Source organism: Neofelis nebulosa, chromosome 5 (genome assembly GCF_028018385.1).
Source record: "Neofelis nebulosa isolate mNeoNeb1 chromosome 5, mNeoNeb1.pri, whole genome shotgun sequence".
NCBI classification, from domain to species: domain Eukaryota; kingdom Metazoa; phylum Chordata; class Mammalia; order Carnivora; family Felidae; genus Neofelis; species Neofelis nebulosa.
The window spans coordinates 111,370,975-111,387,561 of NC_080786.1; the positions used below are offsets into that span (position 1 = coordinate 111,370,975).

The following is a 16,587-nucleotide window of genomic DNA, read 5'->3' on the forward strand; positions in this document are numbered from 1 at the left end:
CTGTCTCTCTCTCAAAAGTAAACGTTAAAAAAAATTTTTTTAAAGTGCTATTTCAAAGTGATAGCACAACTGGTTAGCTATCTGGGAAAATATTTTTTTTTTTTATTCCTACCTCACTTATTACACAAAAATAAATTCCAGACGATTCAACACTTAAGCATAAAAAGTAAATCATAGAAACATGTAAGAAAAATCTCAAGAAGTCCTTTCTTGGCAAGACAGAAAACCTGTAAGCTGTAAAGAAAAACTTCATATAAATTTGACAATATAGATAACAGTACAAATTAACCTATGAGAACTTCCTAAAGATGATAGCAATAACCAAGCAAAACTGAAATAATCTGTCAACATACCTGTAAAAAGTGTGCCAGGACCATGTTCATGTACATGTCTTCTTCCTCTCTACCACTGCCCATAAAACAGAGGTGCTCCCCACCAGCAATGGAGCCGGATTCGATGGACTGCTTCTGTGCTTCCAGCAAAGATTTTACTGACTGTGCAAACTCAGACGGATTCTGGAGCATCTAGACAATTTTTAAAAACTAAAAATGTGGTAAACTTGTGTTTCACATACATTTCCAAATTTGAAATATTCTTCCAGACAGAAAATATTTACATAGCTACCATGAAAACAAAGGAAAAAAAGGCTTGGAAACAATCAGCAAAACTAAAAGGCAACTGACAGAATGGGAGAAGATATTTGCAAATGACATATCAGATAAAGGGTTAGTATCCAAAATCTATAAAGAACTTATCAAACTCAACACCCAGAAAGAATCCAGTGAAGAAAGGGACAAAAGACATGAATAGACACTTCTCCAAAGAAGACATCCAGATGGCCAACCGACACATGAAAAAATGCTCAACATCACTCATCATCAGGGAAATACAAATCAAAACCACAATGAGATACCACCTCACACCTGTCCGAATGGCCAACATTAACAACTCAGGCAACAACAGATGTTGGCGAGGATGCAAAGAAAGGGGATCTCTTTGGCAATGCTGGTGGGAATGCAAGCTGGTGCCCCCACTCTGGGAAACAGTATGGAGGTTCCTCAAAAAACTAAAAATAGAACTACCCTACAACCCAGCAATGTCACTACTAGTCATTTATCCACGGGATACAGGTGTGCTGTTTCAAAGGGACACATGCACCCCCATGTTTATAGCAGCACCATCAACAATAGCCGAAGTATGGAAAGAGCCCAAATGTCCATCGACGGGTGAATGGATAAAGATGTGGTATATATATACAATGGAGTATTACTCGGCAATCAAAAAGAATGAAATCTTGCCATCTGCAACTATGTGGATGGAACTGGAGGTAATTATGCTAAGTGAAATTAGTCAGAGAAAGACAAAAATCACATGAATTCACTCATATGAGGACTTTAAGAGACAAAACAGATGAACATAAGGGATGGGAAACAAAAAGAATATAAAAACAGGGAGGGGGACAAAACAGAAGAGACTCATAAATATGGAGAACAAACTGAGGGTTGTTAGAGGGGTTGTGGGAGGCGGGATGGGCTAAATGGGTAAGGGGCATTAAGGAATCTACTCCTGAAATCATTGCTTCACTATATGCTAACTAATTTGGATGTAAATTTTAAAAAATAAAAAATAAAATTAAGAAAAAAAAAAACAAAGGGAAAAAGGCTCTTGTAAATAAAATCCCTGGGATTAGAGAAAATAAATGCATATAAATGTACCTATAATACATTAGAACAAAAGTTGAAGATTCAGAGAAAGATGAAACATGCAAAGAAAATATGCTAAGAAAAAATCTGGTTTGTTTCTTAAACAAGCTATGGTGTCATTAGGTATCATGACAAGAAAAGTTTAACACTGAGTGAAAGGGTCCATAGCTAAAAACAATACATTGAAACAAGGTATATTTTTTAGTTTCCACTTATATGGCAAACGATATACTTCTTAGAAGGCAGTCAGAAATAGTAGAAGCCAATTTATTTATTAGCACTACTCCAGGTACAAGAGTTAAAAGGACAAAAAAAGTTAATTTCTTTCCTTCAAGGAAACAGATATGCCAATAACTTCAAAAATTTGTTACAATGTTACAACAGGGCTACATAAAAAGCACAGTGACACTGCTCCTGAGCCACTTGTCAGTTAGGTGTCTGACTTCGGTTTGGGTCATAATCTCATAGTTCACGGGTTTCAGCCCCACATTGGGCTCTCTGCTGTCAGTGCAGAGCCTACTTTGGATCCTCTGTCCCCCTCTCTCTGCTCCTCCCGCTCTCTCTCTCTCAAAAATAAGTAAACAAAAAAAATACAGTGAAAATCCGAGAGAAAAACCGACAAACCACAGAAAAGCAATTTGTAAAAACAAAAAACAAAACAAAAAAAAGTAAACAGTGTACTTGCAAAAAGACGCTCAACATTACTAGTAATTACCACCTTGTAATTACTAACCTCAATGATGGTTTTTCACCCATCATTACTGTAAAATAAAATGTGCTATAATGCAATGTTGAAACATTCTCACTTAGTTATAAAGTGTAAGCTGGTTCAGTCTCTTTAAAGGGTGATAAAGCATTTCTAGTAATGTTTTATATACTCAACCCTCAAACCAACAGTTCTACTTATAGTAGTCTATTTTATAGAAGTATTTGTACAAGTTCACAAAACATGTATAAGGATCTAACTGCAGCATTGTTCATTACAAGAAAACTGAAAATAACCCAAATGTACATCAATTGGGCAGTAAATTATGGTATACCTGTACCATGGTCCACTATACAGTCATTAAAAAGAATGCACTTAGGAGCAATTGGCTGGTTCAGTCAGTAGAGCATGCAACTCTTGATCTTGGGGTCATGAGTTCAAGCCCCACGTTGGAGCTTACTTAAAAATAAATAAATAAATAAATAAATAAATAAATAAATAAAGTGGGGATATTAAAAAAAGAATGTACTGAATGGACAGATCTCTAAGAAACAGTTTGGTGAAAAAATAAGTGAACGGTTAACTGAAAAATCAAGTAAAAAGAAAAAGGAAGCAAGAAATATATAAATATATACTAAAGGTCTGGAAGCTTAAACAAGCTGATAATAGCTCTGCAGACATTCTTTGAGTTTTCTGAAGAAAAAAATCAAGTTTTCCTGAATCACTGGAGCAAATTATTAAATAAGCATAAAAGAAAAACTAGGCCCTCCTAGGCAAACCAAGGATGAGAAAGGCTCAGGTTCACTTTCAGGATGCAAACAAGCTTGGATTTTACCTTCCTTAAAGCACCCAAAACTCTTTGAGTTGTTCTACCTCTATTTTCCCTAAGTTTCCTCTCAATACCACCTAAATTCCCCTCCATGCCTTTTCAGGCCTTAGCATCACCTTTTTCAGATGAGCTGGATGAAAGGCAGACTGCATAGTTAGCAAAAGGGCTTACTCCTCTTTCTTTCTTCCCTAATCTCTGAGGCTCTTATAACCAGAATGGGTTAAATGATGTCAGTCCTACTTCTACCAACTGCTCTAAGTATTCCTGACAATATTTAATTATTTACTTCACCTTCTCCTGTAAGTAAAGTGACCCTTGTATAAAAATTTTAACAAGTGAGCACGTGTATGCCACATACTATCCTCATTAAGTATTAGTTTATGCTTAAGTACTCATGATGGAAAAAAAGGCTTATAGTAAAAATTTCTAGAATAATTACCCAATTATAGAAAAAGCTTATATTTATAGAGTACTTACTAGATGCAAGGCACTATGCTAAGTGCTACATCAGACAATTCACAGTAAGAACTTTAGAATTTACTGACATAACAATGGTAAGCAATAGTAAGCCATACCTAACAGTGTTTGCATCTACCCTCATCATACCAAAAGAGTGTCCTGGGTGAAAAGGAAACCTGAGAACACTTTTGTTATATGGGCAGAGACTCCCTCCTTAAGCAGAAAGAAAATGTCCCCAATCTAGTACATGTATATTTATTTCTGAGCTAAAGAAGAAAAACCTATTTATTCTCTTACTTTACTAAAAAATTTTAACTAGCATTTATACTAACCAGATCTGAATCTAAGTGGAAAGCAGTTGACAAATGCCCAGCATTATACTGTTCTGCAGGACGGCAATCCACCACAAAGAACCGGACTCCTTCCTAAGAGAAAACAACATGTGACAGACATACTGCAATTTGCCATGAGGGTTACATTTGACACAATATAGTATTACAATTAAGCAAAGAAGAGGGAATAGGTTTATTAAAAAAATGGATCTCGGGGCGCCTGGGTGGCTCGGTCGGTTGAGCCTCCGACTTCGGCTCAGGTCACGATCTCGCGGTCTGTGAGTTCGAGCCCCGCGTCAGGCTCTGTGCTGACAGCTCAGAGCCTGGAGCCTGTTTCGGATTCTGTGTCTCCCTCTCTCTGTGACCCTCCCCCGTTCATGCTCTGTCTCTCTCTGTCTCAAAAATAAATAAAAGTTAAAAAAAAAAAATGGATCTCACAAAATTAGGAGGACCCAATTAGCAGAGATACAGGAAAACAACCTCAAGATCTTTAAATAACTATATTTGTTTTGAACACTTTGTATATACCGTTCCTGACTAGAAAGTCTTAAAATATGTAGCAGGAGAATGTCATTTTGAGCTATAAAACTATACCGGAATTTAAAATTTTAATGTGTATGTTACACGTATATTTTAAAACTATATAGTTATAAACACAGATATGGATATAATTCCTATTTCTGCAAATAAGTTTACAAAGTTGCCAACAATTAAATTCATACAAGAACATCTTTTGGGGGTGAGAGGAGGTTCTGGAATGCCAGTTTGAACTGAGGAAGTTCACATGAGGATCTTTAAACTGGATTACAGGTTTTCATTTGTCTTTAATACTAGTTCTAATAAGAAAAACATGTGAAATGTTTGTTTTCAAAAGATCTATTGTAAAACACCTGTCTTTCCATGGCTGTTCTTCTTTCCTCCATCTTTGAAATACACCCCACCTTCCAAATACACATACTCATGGTTAACTGTTGCACTACTAGTAATAAACATATTGAAAAAAACTGGCTCATTAGATTTTTATGAAGATAGGAGACAGAGAATTATGGTATATCCTCAATTCTTTGTCAGATGCTTTATGGCATTAGACCATGTAATTCAATTAGCTGTATAATCACCCAGAATTTAATAAATGCTAAATTCACCCTTTTAAGTACTTTATACAATATTCTGTTGCTTTGCTAAAAGCAAAAGATTTGGCAATTTACGAAAACAGTTGTCAAGAATAATTCATTATTGACAATTAAAATCACATACAAGCTGGCAGTTTTAAAATAAGGATGTGGGAGCACCTGGATGGCTCAGTCAGCTGAGTGTCTGACTCTTGATTCCAGCTCAAGTCATGATCCCAGGGTCATGGATTGAGCCCCATGTTGGGCTCCGTGCTGAGCGTGGAGCCTGCTTGAATCTCTCTTCCTTCTGCCCCTAGTACCAAGTAATGCACACACCCTCCCCCCCCTCCCCTCTCTCTCTCAAATAAAAAATTTAAAAAATGAACATGTGGACAGAAGATTAAGCACATTAATCACTCACAACAAACAGGGAGGAAATGTTGGTTTTTGCATTTAAAAGGGACATTCCTCCAACAAACTGTGGGTTTTCTTTATTTACCCCTTGAAGCTGATTTGCTTGAAGGATCTCTGACACCGAGATGGCCAGACAAAGAGCCTGACTCAGGTCTGCATCGTCATCCTTAATTCCCAACAAACTACTACCAAATAGATGGTGATTATCCTGTTTGTAGAGAAATTTTTAAAACATTATGAAGAAAAAACAAAATCAATCTTTCTTTCAAAAAATATTCTTAATAAACCATGATGAAAAGAAAATAATTATATAACACCCTTGAGTCATGTGATTTTTAAAATTTAATATTGTATCATCTCAAATCTTATAGGCTAATGGCTACAAAAAGGCTATACAGAAAAAGTCCTTGTCAGAGTTCATACAAAATAAAAGGCGATGAAAAACTAAAACATTCTACATAGTTGTTTCCTATAATATCACCTATATACTATTAAACTATTTAATATCACCTATAAACTATCTAAAAATATTAAATTTTTAAATGGTTACTCACAACTTTTCATATTTTAACATAATAAAAACAAAAATAAGGCATAAGTTATGCAATATACTGATCTACAGCCTGGTTTAATTAGCAACTGCTAGTGCAGATTATTTACTAGGTCTGAAGAATAAAAGCTGTTCCTCTTACAAGACTGAAAAGAGTAAAACTTCTTTTTCATCCAGCATCCTAAACCACTACGCCATCATCTGAGTTGTCCCACTTTGTTAGCAGCTGAGGTGGTCTACATAAGGCAATTATTAAAATAGCTGTAATTAGTCCCTAGAAACAAATCTCTTTTTTAATTAATTAGTTTCAGGGGAAATGTTCTTAAAAGATTTTTCTTTTCTGCCTTTTGACACATATTATACTGAACATAATTTAACCTCATCTTGCTATTTCAGCGACATGACCACCAACTAGCAATTATTATTATAGAATGCCTAAAAACAAATAAATAAAAGACAATACTGCTCTCATGGGCACCTGAGGTCATAGACAAATCTGCTTATTTTATAAATGGTAATTCTGTGCCTCCTCCACTATTAGCTTTTGCTTCTTGGAGTTTTACTTTCTAGGACTCACACCACTCGTGTTTCTAATCTGGTGTCCTTTCATTTGAAAGCATTTGTCTGGCCTGAGAAAGGTTCTAAGTCTCTATGTGACTAAAGGACCTTTTGGTCACAACTCTGCATCATTAAAACCGTGCAAAGCTGAACTCCAGATAAAGGAGACATAATTATACATCCTCCATCAGATTTCTGTAATATTTAAAGTCAAGAAAGCACTAGCGTAAGAAATCTCTCCATTTTCTCATGATCAGAAATAATTAATAATCAGAGTTAGGTGAAATGGTTCCTAGCATATGTGTATGCTCTCTTTTCAATCTGTCCCTCCACTGGGGCAAGTATTTATAGTGAAAAATCACATAAAACTGCAACATAGACGACAGAAAAGAGGGGCACCTAGGTGGCCTAGTCAGTTAAGTGCCCAACTCTTGATTTCGGCTCAGGTCATGATTTCAAGGTTCATGAAATCAAGCCCCACCTAGGGCTCCACACTGACAGAACAGAGCCAGCTTGGGATTCTCTCTCTCCCTCTCTCTCTCTGCCCTTCCCTGCTCATGCATGCTCTCTCTCTCTCTCTCTCAAAATAAATATTAAAAAAAAAAAAAAAAAAAAAGAATGACAATCTAGAGTATTTTAACTGAAGTGGACACAACATGAACAATAAAACAATGTACAAAATGTGAAATACTGAAGCTGGTAATTTGTCTTATACCTTCCTAAATGAAGCTGGTGTTTTACTGCAATAATACTGAGCCAGAGAGAAAAGGTCTTCTATATCTTCTAGATTCAAACTGAATGGAGTATTTTCTAAGAACTCTGAAAAACAATTACAGATATGAGAACATTTTTAAAAATTGTGGAAAATACAATCATGAACATTATTTATGTAGCAAAGCTAGAATATCTTCAACATAATAAAAACTACATAAATGGAATGTCAATAGTGAAGCCTTTAAAACTGCTTGAGGAGCAGTGGAGTTTCCCAAAGGAGCTGACACTATTAATGCAATTCTGCTGTTAGTGAAAGATCGTTTCAGGCAATCAAATCATATTCATTAGCCTTGATTGCAGCACTGTGATTTATTTAACAAACACATGTTAAGTGCCAGGGCCCCTGGAAACAAAAAGTGACTAAGAAAGAATTCCTGACTTAAGGAATTCTGTCTTGTGTGAGAAATGTGAAAATTAACCACTATAATGTTGTGAGATAAACATTATAATACAAATAATACAAAGTGGCAGTACAAAGAGGAAGTAATAACTAAATCTGTGTGGGGGCTAGAATGGCGAAAACCCAAAAAAAGTACCAAATTTCCACAATGAAAGTAATTATGAAATCTGAGTATTCAAAGGTAAATTAAAAAGGAAGAGGGGAGAAAGAGGAGGGCATCTGGTATGAACAATGAAACGTAAGAAACAGTATATGAAAAGGAACTGAAAGACTGAAAAAAACATGGAAGAAATGAATGAGGACGGCAAAATCAAGGGAAAATAGGCCTTAAGGTCTGTACCTACAGAGTGTACATGAGTTGAATGAAACCTCAGAGTTCTGTAGACTAATCTCTGAAATATACAGATGAGAAAACTGAGTTTTAGAAAATTAAGTGACATGAAATATTTTCTCTACAGTAAGTTACTTACGGATAACTTCTTCTTTGCTATCAGACTCCTGTGCTAAAATAACTTCTCTGTAAAAGAGAAACAAATGAATTTGAGTTAAATATTAACAGAACATCCTGAGACTAGAAAGGCAAAAAAAATCTAAGCAACTTGATACTTACTTTGCATTAACAAGGATTATTAACATTAAGAAATAAATAAAAAATGGATCTGCTTGTTGTAGATATCCATCCCATATTGCCTGAGTGACTTCAATGGAACAGTAACATGCAAAAAGGCTTCCGAGCTGTAATCAGGAAATGAAATGAGACATAAACCACTGGAAATGACCTGTTCTTTTAAAAGTATGAAAACAAATGTGTAACATTATATCCAATTATCTGCACCTGATACTTAATGTGTAGCTTAATTTTAATGTATGTAATGCAAAGGCAGAATATGTAGATTCAAGGCATAATGACACCACTTACTAGCTGTGTGACTTAGGGCATATTAACCTCTAAAACTCCCATTTCTACTTAAAAAGCGGGGGGTGGGGAGAATACTGCTACCTTTCTTCTACCATTGTTGTGGAGAGATAATTAACCTAGAGTATCTAAAGTCACTAATACATATATGCCATAACATAATAACTGGCATAACTACCACTATAAGGGTACCCAGCATAATTATTATGGTTCTTCACCTACAAGGTAACTGTAAGGATCAAACATGGTTAGTTAAGAACACAGAGTCAACTTTCAATGACAAGCAAGGTGACTTGCTGCCAAAGCTTACATGTCCATCATCTGAAATACATGAGACATTTATATCCCTGTGTTTCAGAGCTCTGTGGTCTTCTCTCTTAAATAAAAGAGCTGTTTAATAAGTTTCTCTAGAGCCTGTGTTTTAAACTGCATAAACTCAGTGATATGTTTATTCAATTTTCATTAGCTACAGAAACAATTCCATTTAGGGGTTTAAATTGAAAACATTTTTAATGGCTAATGGGAACATATACATTGGTGCATATTTTGTGCCAGTACTAAATTACTGTCACATATCCTTTATTATCTCTTATTTAAAATAGTCTCACAACAGTCCTTCAACGTTGACATTTTTCTCCCCATTTTACATGTGAGGAAATAAACTGGTGTTAAACAACCTTCCCAAGCTCAAAGAGATAGTGAGTGGCAGTATTTACACTAGAAAAATGACCTGAGATTCCACAGCCCAAGCTAACTGCCATTACACTTCACCACAAAGCTTTTAAGCATAAAATGTTACTAATGTTTTTTTGTTGTTTTAAAAATTACTATTACAAATAAGATTACTATTACAAATACCAGGGGCACTTAGGTGGCTCAGTCAGTCGGTTAAGTGTCCGACTTTGGTTCAGGTTATGGTCTTGCAGTTTGTGAGTTCAAGTCCCCCATCGGGGTCTCTGCTGTCAGCACAGAGCCTGCTTCAGATCCTCTGTCCACCCCCCCCCCCCACCGGCCCCTTCCCCATTCTCTCTCTCAAAAATAAGTAAACTTTGAAAGAAAAAAAGGTTACTATTACAAATCCCAAAGATGTAAATACAAATAGAACTGCAATATATGCATACATGCAATATATGGCCATCATTAAAGTCACATAGCCAAACTACAGCTATCATTGCATTGCTCACAGTTGTAGGTCCCTCAAGGTTTAAGAATTAGCTTTAATGGTTTCATCTCATGATTAAAAAAAAAAAAAAAAGACTCCATTCCATAGACATGATACTAATAGCAAGAACTAGTTGGGGCATTGACTGAAGAGAAACCAGTTGTTTTAGTACTTGGTAAAATCTACTACCGGAACTGAGGACTAATTCAGAGTTGTGGCAACAGAAAGAGCATTTCTGGGGCATGATGTGACAGCAGAGACCTCTATAAGGCATCAGAATGCTTAGTTTTTTACTTGAATACAAATAAGTATGAATGGCAATATATGAATCTCAGTGAAACTACAATTTTATAGGTGTTTTATGATTTCAACTCAAAGTGATAAGACTGTGGCTAACACTAAAGAGTAGGCTGCTGCAGTCTGAGATTTAATATGACAGTTGAAACCAGTTAGGATTCTCTTAAGTATCTTTTCCTGATTGTTTACTCATCTCATCCCCTCTGAGGTAGGTATTATTATTATTCCCATTTTACAGATAAAGAAATTGAAGCTCAGAGGCTAAGTGTTTTAAATCACACAGTTAATAAGTGGAAGAAAGGAATCCTTTCTGAAGAAAGCTAGGTTAAGACATGATCAAAGACTATGTTTAATTTCTGAATATATATTCTTCCAGGACTCAATCACTGTTTTAGAAAGATCTTCAAGTTAATTGAGAAGAGCAGTTCTCAAAGTGTAGTCTGAGGAGCCCTAGACATCCCCAAGAGTATTTTTTACAGGGGAGTCCACGAGGTCAAACTATTTTCATAATAACACGTGAACTTTAATTGCCTTTTTCATACTCGTTCTCTCACAAGTGAACAATACTTTTCCAAAGGCTACATGAATTGTGGTACCATCACAGACTGAATAAAGAAGCAGGTATGAGAATCTACCTATTTGTGATCAGCTGAATATTGAGATTTGCAAAAATATAAAACAATGTAACTATTCTGATTTTCTTTTGGAAAATAGTTATTTTGCATTAGAAAAATAGGCTATTAATGTTAACATGTAATGGATTTATCACTACTTCTAAATGAATATTTAAATTTCTTAGTTTTAATTTCTAACCATCATAATCTGTATAAACTAGAGATCCTCAATAAACATGGGGTATAAAAAGTCCTGACACCAAAGGGTCTGAGAACCACTGACCCAGAATAATAAAACTTCCCATTCAAAATATATAGAATAACACAGCATTGAGATGTACTTCGTATTTCTTTATATTCATCATTTCTTACTGATCAATATAATCTTAAGTCATTTTCCTCATGTTTGGATATCAATTCTTATACACACCATCAACAATTTAATCACACAAAGTTTTAAAGTGAACTGATACATACCACATATTTACATATATTACATGCCTATATTAGCACATATTGCATACATATATCTCACAAATATTACATATGAATGTACTATCTATGCAATATGAGATACATGTAAAACAACAGAAGGCTAAACTTCATTTTAAATAATCTGAACTAACATGGTCAAGAACTAAAAAACCTATTTTGGAAGTACCAATAATTTTACTCCTTTGGTTTAAGTAGTAACGGTCTATAATTTAGTACTTTTCTTTCTCTTCCTTGGGGGGAAAATAAACCTAACTATAGTTTTATAGAAAGCTATTTTTCATTAAGTGTTCCTACTTTCACTTTATTACCCAGTTGAGTGCATAGGAGTCTGGAGTAATTTTCTTTGTATCAAGAAAAGAACAAAGCTCAGGCTCATGGTATTGGATGAGTAATCGGAAAAGATGAAATGGTCTTCCCTTCAGAGAACAATCCCTAAAAGACAAGAGAAGCAAGGTTTGCATTAATGGATCAGAAATGATCATATCAGTAACTAGTCCTCTTGCAACACCCACCTCCTTCTCCCCACCCCCCAAAATGCCTGAACACCACAGCATTCACAGCAAGCCTACCTGATACATCAGCCAGAAATCTCTTGCTAACACCTAATATCCCTGATTTGACAGAAAGTTTGTAGAAACAGCAGGTCTACAGCCAACTCTAAGGAGATTCTCTCCAGCTCAACCCAGACAGCACTCAAAAGAAAGAACTACAGGGACCACTGGAAAGAGTGAGACCATTTAGGTTATTTGACAAGTTCTACATCCCAAAAGGAGAACTACAGAGGTCTTAAAAAAAAAAAAAAAAAAAAAAAAGTCCAGCTCTCTTCTTCCCCTCCAAATACAAGGAAACTCCTAGGAAGGCTTTAGGTTAGCTCCATAGTTAACATACTCAGTTAGGAATGTCCTTTAGCAGAGGTAAAAGTCTAAAATGGCCACAGGTAACAAAATACTGGATCAAGAGCCTTAGTTGAAGTGGCCTGGGTACTAGTGCTCAGAATGAATCCCAAGAGGTACAAAACACTTTATTAAACAAGTATACTACTTCTTGCCTTCTTCCCTTGTGTCTAATGAATCAATAAAAATGTAAACAGCTCAAGGACAGGTGATCTCAATAAAAGTCAATATTTACTGAGAAAATATCACATGCCAGACACTGTAACAGGCACTTTACAAAGTTATCTAATTTTATCTTGACAAGCAACCCAATGAAACAGTTACTATTATTCTCCTCATTTTACAGATGAGAAAACTGAAGCTTAGCTGTGGGCAAGTAACTCACCCAAGGTCACATAGTTTAAAAAGTCAGCTAAGAGCTGTACACAAAAACTGTGCATTAAACTATCATGCCACACAACTCTTCTCTATATATAATTCAGTATTTCAACAAGTGGTATTTTGGTAGAAGCACAGTCTCTAAAAAAGCAAATTGTAAAGAAACTGAAATGAAGCAAAAGGCTTCATGTGAAAAAGCTAATGAAATGAATGTCACAGTTTTAACATAAAAGCACTGATAAAGAATATTGTCAAATGCTATTTAAGTAGGAACAATGAAAAACAATTTCTGCAAAACCAAGATCTGAGATCAATGCCAGGATTTGGTATGACTCTCTATCTACTTTTTTTTTTTTATATTGTAGATAACAGGGAAATTTTGTAGAGAAGGCCCTAGGCTGTTAATTCAGAAGCCCAGAGACAGAACTGGATTCATACTGGCAAGATTACCTCTTCCTTCATCTGAATACTTTCCCCACTCTAATAAATGCAAGGCAATTGACTGTTAAGGCAAGACACGGAAACCTTAGAGTAAGGACATAAAATTGTAGGAACCATTGCCTAGTATGTGTCCCTAGCAGGACATCTCAGGGAGTTAGCTACTGCAACAGCATCTATTCATTTAATAGCTCTGTACTGCAAAGCTACTCTCCACTGCAAGGCACTGTGCTCGACTTGACAGGATTCTACCCATGTTACACTGGATCTGTAATGAGAAGATACATTATAATGGAATTCTTCTAGCAGCATTTTGTGGGGCTGTATTCTATCCAGAGGCATTAATGCTGACCCTGCCTGGAGTGTTGTATTACATGTGGAACTCATAGAAACAGTACCTGGAGGAACCTAACAAGATAGTGTACTATACAACTCAGGGTAAAGCCCCCTCCCCTACTATTACTAACTACCACTACCAACATAGTCTCTAGAGAAAAAGTTGGAGCATCATGTCCCTTGCCATCACTAGCTCTGTTACACCGAGCAGTGGTAAAATACAAGCAGTTGAGAAACCTAGTGCAACTGAATGATTCGTAAGTATGAATTCCAGTCTTGCTCTACCACGACCACAGTCCTGATTCCCGGCATCTCTGGGTCTGTTTTATGTATATGAAGCACTGTGGCTTCAAGGTAGCAAAGAGGTTCTCTACCCTGGGGAGTTTTTAAAAAATATGCCTAAGCTCTACCTAGTGCACTTATAGTTGAAACTTCAAGGACCCACATGTTTTAAAAGTTCTTGGGCTAAACAGACATTTCCCCAAAGAAGATACACACACTGCCAGAAAGCACATGAAAGATGCTAAACATTACTGACTATCACAGAAATGCAAAGCAAAACCATAATGAGATATCACTTCACACTCATTAGTTTGGCTATAATTTTTTTTTTAATGTTGATAGTGGAAAAAGTGGGATCTTCATTCACTACTGGTGGAAATGTAAAATGATATACTTATGGAAAAGGCTGGCAATTCCTCAAAAGGTTAAACATAGAGTCACAATATAACTCAGCAATTTCACTTCTAGGTACATACCCAAGAGAAATGAAATACATGTCTACACAAAAACTTGTACACAAATGTTCATAGCAGCATTATTCATAACCAAAATGAATATAATCCAAATGTCCAACTGTTGTTGAAAATAATCCAAATGTCCAACTGTTGAATGAGTAAATAAAATGTGATATAGTCATGCAATGCATGTAAATTCACAGACACAGAAAGATTGCCTCAGGAAAGTGGTTGCTTCGGGCTGACAGTGTTGGGGGAAAATGGAGAGTTGACTACTAATGGGTACAGGATTCCTTCTTGGAGATGAAAATGTTCTAAAAAATTTTGTGGTTATGGCTGCACAATCCTGTGACTATACTAAAAAACAATGAGCTATACACACACTAAAAGGATAAATTTTACGATCTGAAAATGGTATCTTGAGCTATTAAAGAAAAAGCTATTCAGTGGTTTCTAACAAGCAACCAGGGTGGAAAACTGTATTAGTTAAAACACAGGTGGCCATCCAAACTTAGGTTCAAATCTTGACTCAGACATACACCAGACGTGTAATCATGAGTAAGTCTTTAATCTCTTTCTTTGCCTCGGTTTTTGTACTTGTATATCAGAGATACCTACCCTTTAGCGGTCATAGTTTAAATAAGAAAACACACAAAGCACCTGCATTTAGTATAGTGTGTATCACAGAAAGCAGTAAAGAATGGTAGTCATTTAACTACCAAGCTCCAGAATAGCAGAGTTCTCTACTTTGGCTGCACATTGCAGTCAACTGAGAAGCTCTAAAAAAAACAATGATGTCTGGGTGCCCTTCTCAGAGATTTGATTTGATAGTCAGATATACAAATACGCATCAGGATTTTTAAGAGCTCCCTCAAGGACTCCAGTGTGCATCCAAAATTCCCTGTGCAGATTATGTCAAAAGTTCCTCTTCACTCTGAAATCCTGACTACCTAATCGGTAGCACAGGAAACTACAAGAATTCTTTCTGGCCTCATGGATGCAGCCCCTGCACTACCTCTCCTCTGGCCCTCCACACCTGCAACCATCTAAACATCTACCTATCTAGTCTCAGCCTAAGGGTCACTTGCCCAGGGAAGTCATCTCTGACCTCCAGGACAAGTTAGGTCGCCCCCACTGAATATGCCCTTAGCATTCTATATTTCATCTTCCTAATACTCAGCACACTCCTAATTACTCGTTCAGTGCCTGCATATATAGGATTACATTTCAAGCTGTAATGCTAGCACCTCACTTAAGGCAGCACTCCAAAAATTTTACTTTTCGTATAGACACTATAATGGTATTTTTATTTTATAAGGAAAGAAATTATAATAGGGATACTACCAAAAGATTGTACCAACTTTACAAGCATAAATTCTTAACCAAAGAACCCTTTAAAAAATGTTTACAACCACAGAAATAAAGTCAAATAACAGTTAAGATTCAAATACTTGAACCTTTTACTTTACCACCAAAGTAAATCTAACTTTAGTTCAAAACAAATCAGACTTTTATTCATTTAAAAACTATTATTACTAAAACGTGTTTTACCTGGGGATGTACTTATTCATGATAGCATAAAAGCAGTTGTATAAATCGCTGCGTGGCAACTGAAGATGCACCAATGGTTTCAGTAGATGTATCCAGCTGAGGGATGTGCTGTAGTTAATGTTACGTGATTTACAGTAAAAGGTGATTACGGATTCAATATCCAAAAGTAATTCTGTTGCTTTCTCTTGTGGCACTGAAAGCTGTTCTAGAAAATAAGTGTCAAAATTAAGTTACCGAGGGCCTGTTAGAGACTCAGTTATTGCAAGTAACACTTGTTTTCAAACACACAATACTTCCTTAGTGTACTCAGAGCATGACATGGGCAAAAGAAAACTACGCAAAAGCATGTTTCCTTTTATTTAGTATTTACTAGCTATTCAGTATTTAACTCAATAATACTTGACCTATATATATGTTAAACATAAAAATGGGCAATCCGAGGTAGAGAGGTAGGAAAGATGCTTAACCCATATTCCTGGAAAGCAAAAAGATGTTTTCTAAACAAAAGATTATCATCTACCCAATGATGGGCAGCTGTCACTATAGCTTTGTCAGAGAAGGTTATTAATTCTCTACCAATAAATTCCCTTTCCTTTGAATACACTAGCAATAATGTTTCTGTTGTGGTTAGTACACAAAAGCCTATCTAGTAAAATTTAAATTGTAATAAAAAGAAAAACAAAAAGACACTAAGGACTATAGATGAATTTAAAAATACAAACTAAATTCATTTAAGCTTGAAAAGACCTTGTGGAGTGACAAGAAACCTTTTCATCCATGACTTAAAATAGTTTTGTGGTTTTTTTTTTTTTTATTACAGATCATTACCTATGATCTGCAAAAGTTTATAGGTAAACTTTTAGAACACAGACCCCTTTAATGTGAAGACTAAAGATCATACAGACCTTTTCACAAAAAAACAATTTTAAAACT

The 16,587-nt window shown here is 35.7% G+C and overlaps 1 protein-coding gene across 2 annotated transcripts in view; it reads right to left on the minus strand.

The window, feature by feature from the left end:
* Positions 1–16,587, minus strand: part of TBC1D23 (TBC1 domain family member 23) — a 58,914-nt gene that overhangs the window by 18,230 nt on the left and 24,097 nt on the right. For both annotated transcript variants that reach the window (XM_058731614.1, XM_058731613.1), the window contains exons 4-11: positions 15,655–15,859; positions 11,630–11,753; positions 8,448–8,572; positions 8,308–8,354; positions 7,379–7,482; positions 5,641–5,763; positions 4,030–4,122; positions 354–524 (exon numbers count right to left, since the gene is read on the minus strand). In XM_058731614.1, coding sequence (XP_058587597.1) covers positions 354–524; positions 4,030–4,122; positions 5,641–5,763; positions 7,379–7,482; positions 8,308–8,354; positions 8,448–8,572; positions 11,630–11,753; positions 15,655–15,859 — 992 coding nt within the window. The remainder of the gene's footprint in view (positions 1–353; positions 525–4,029; positions 4,123–5,640; positions 5,764–7,378; positions 7,483–8,307; positions 8,355–8,447; positions 8,573–11,629; positions 11,754–15,654; positions 15,860–16,587) is intronic.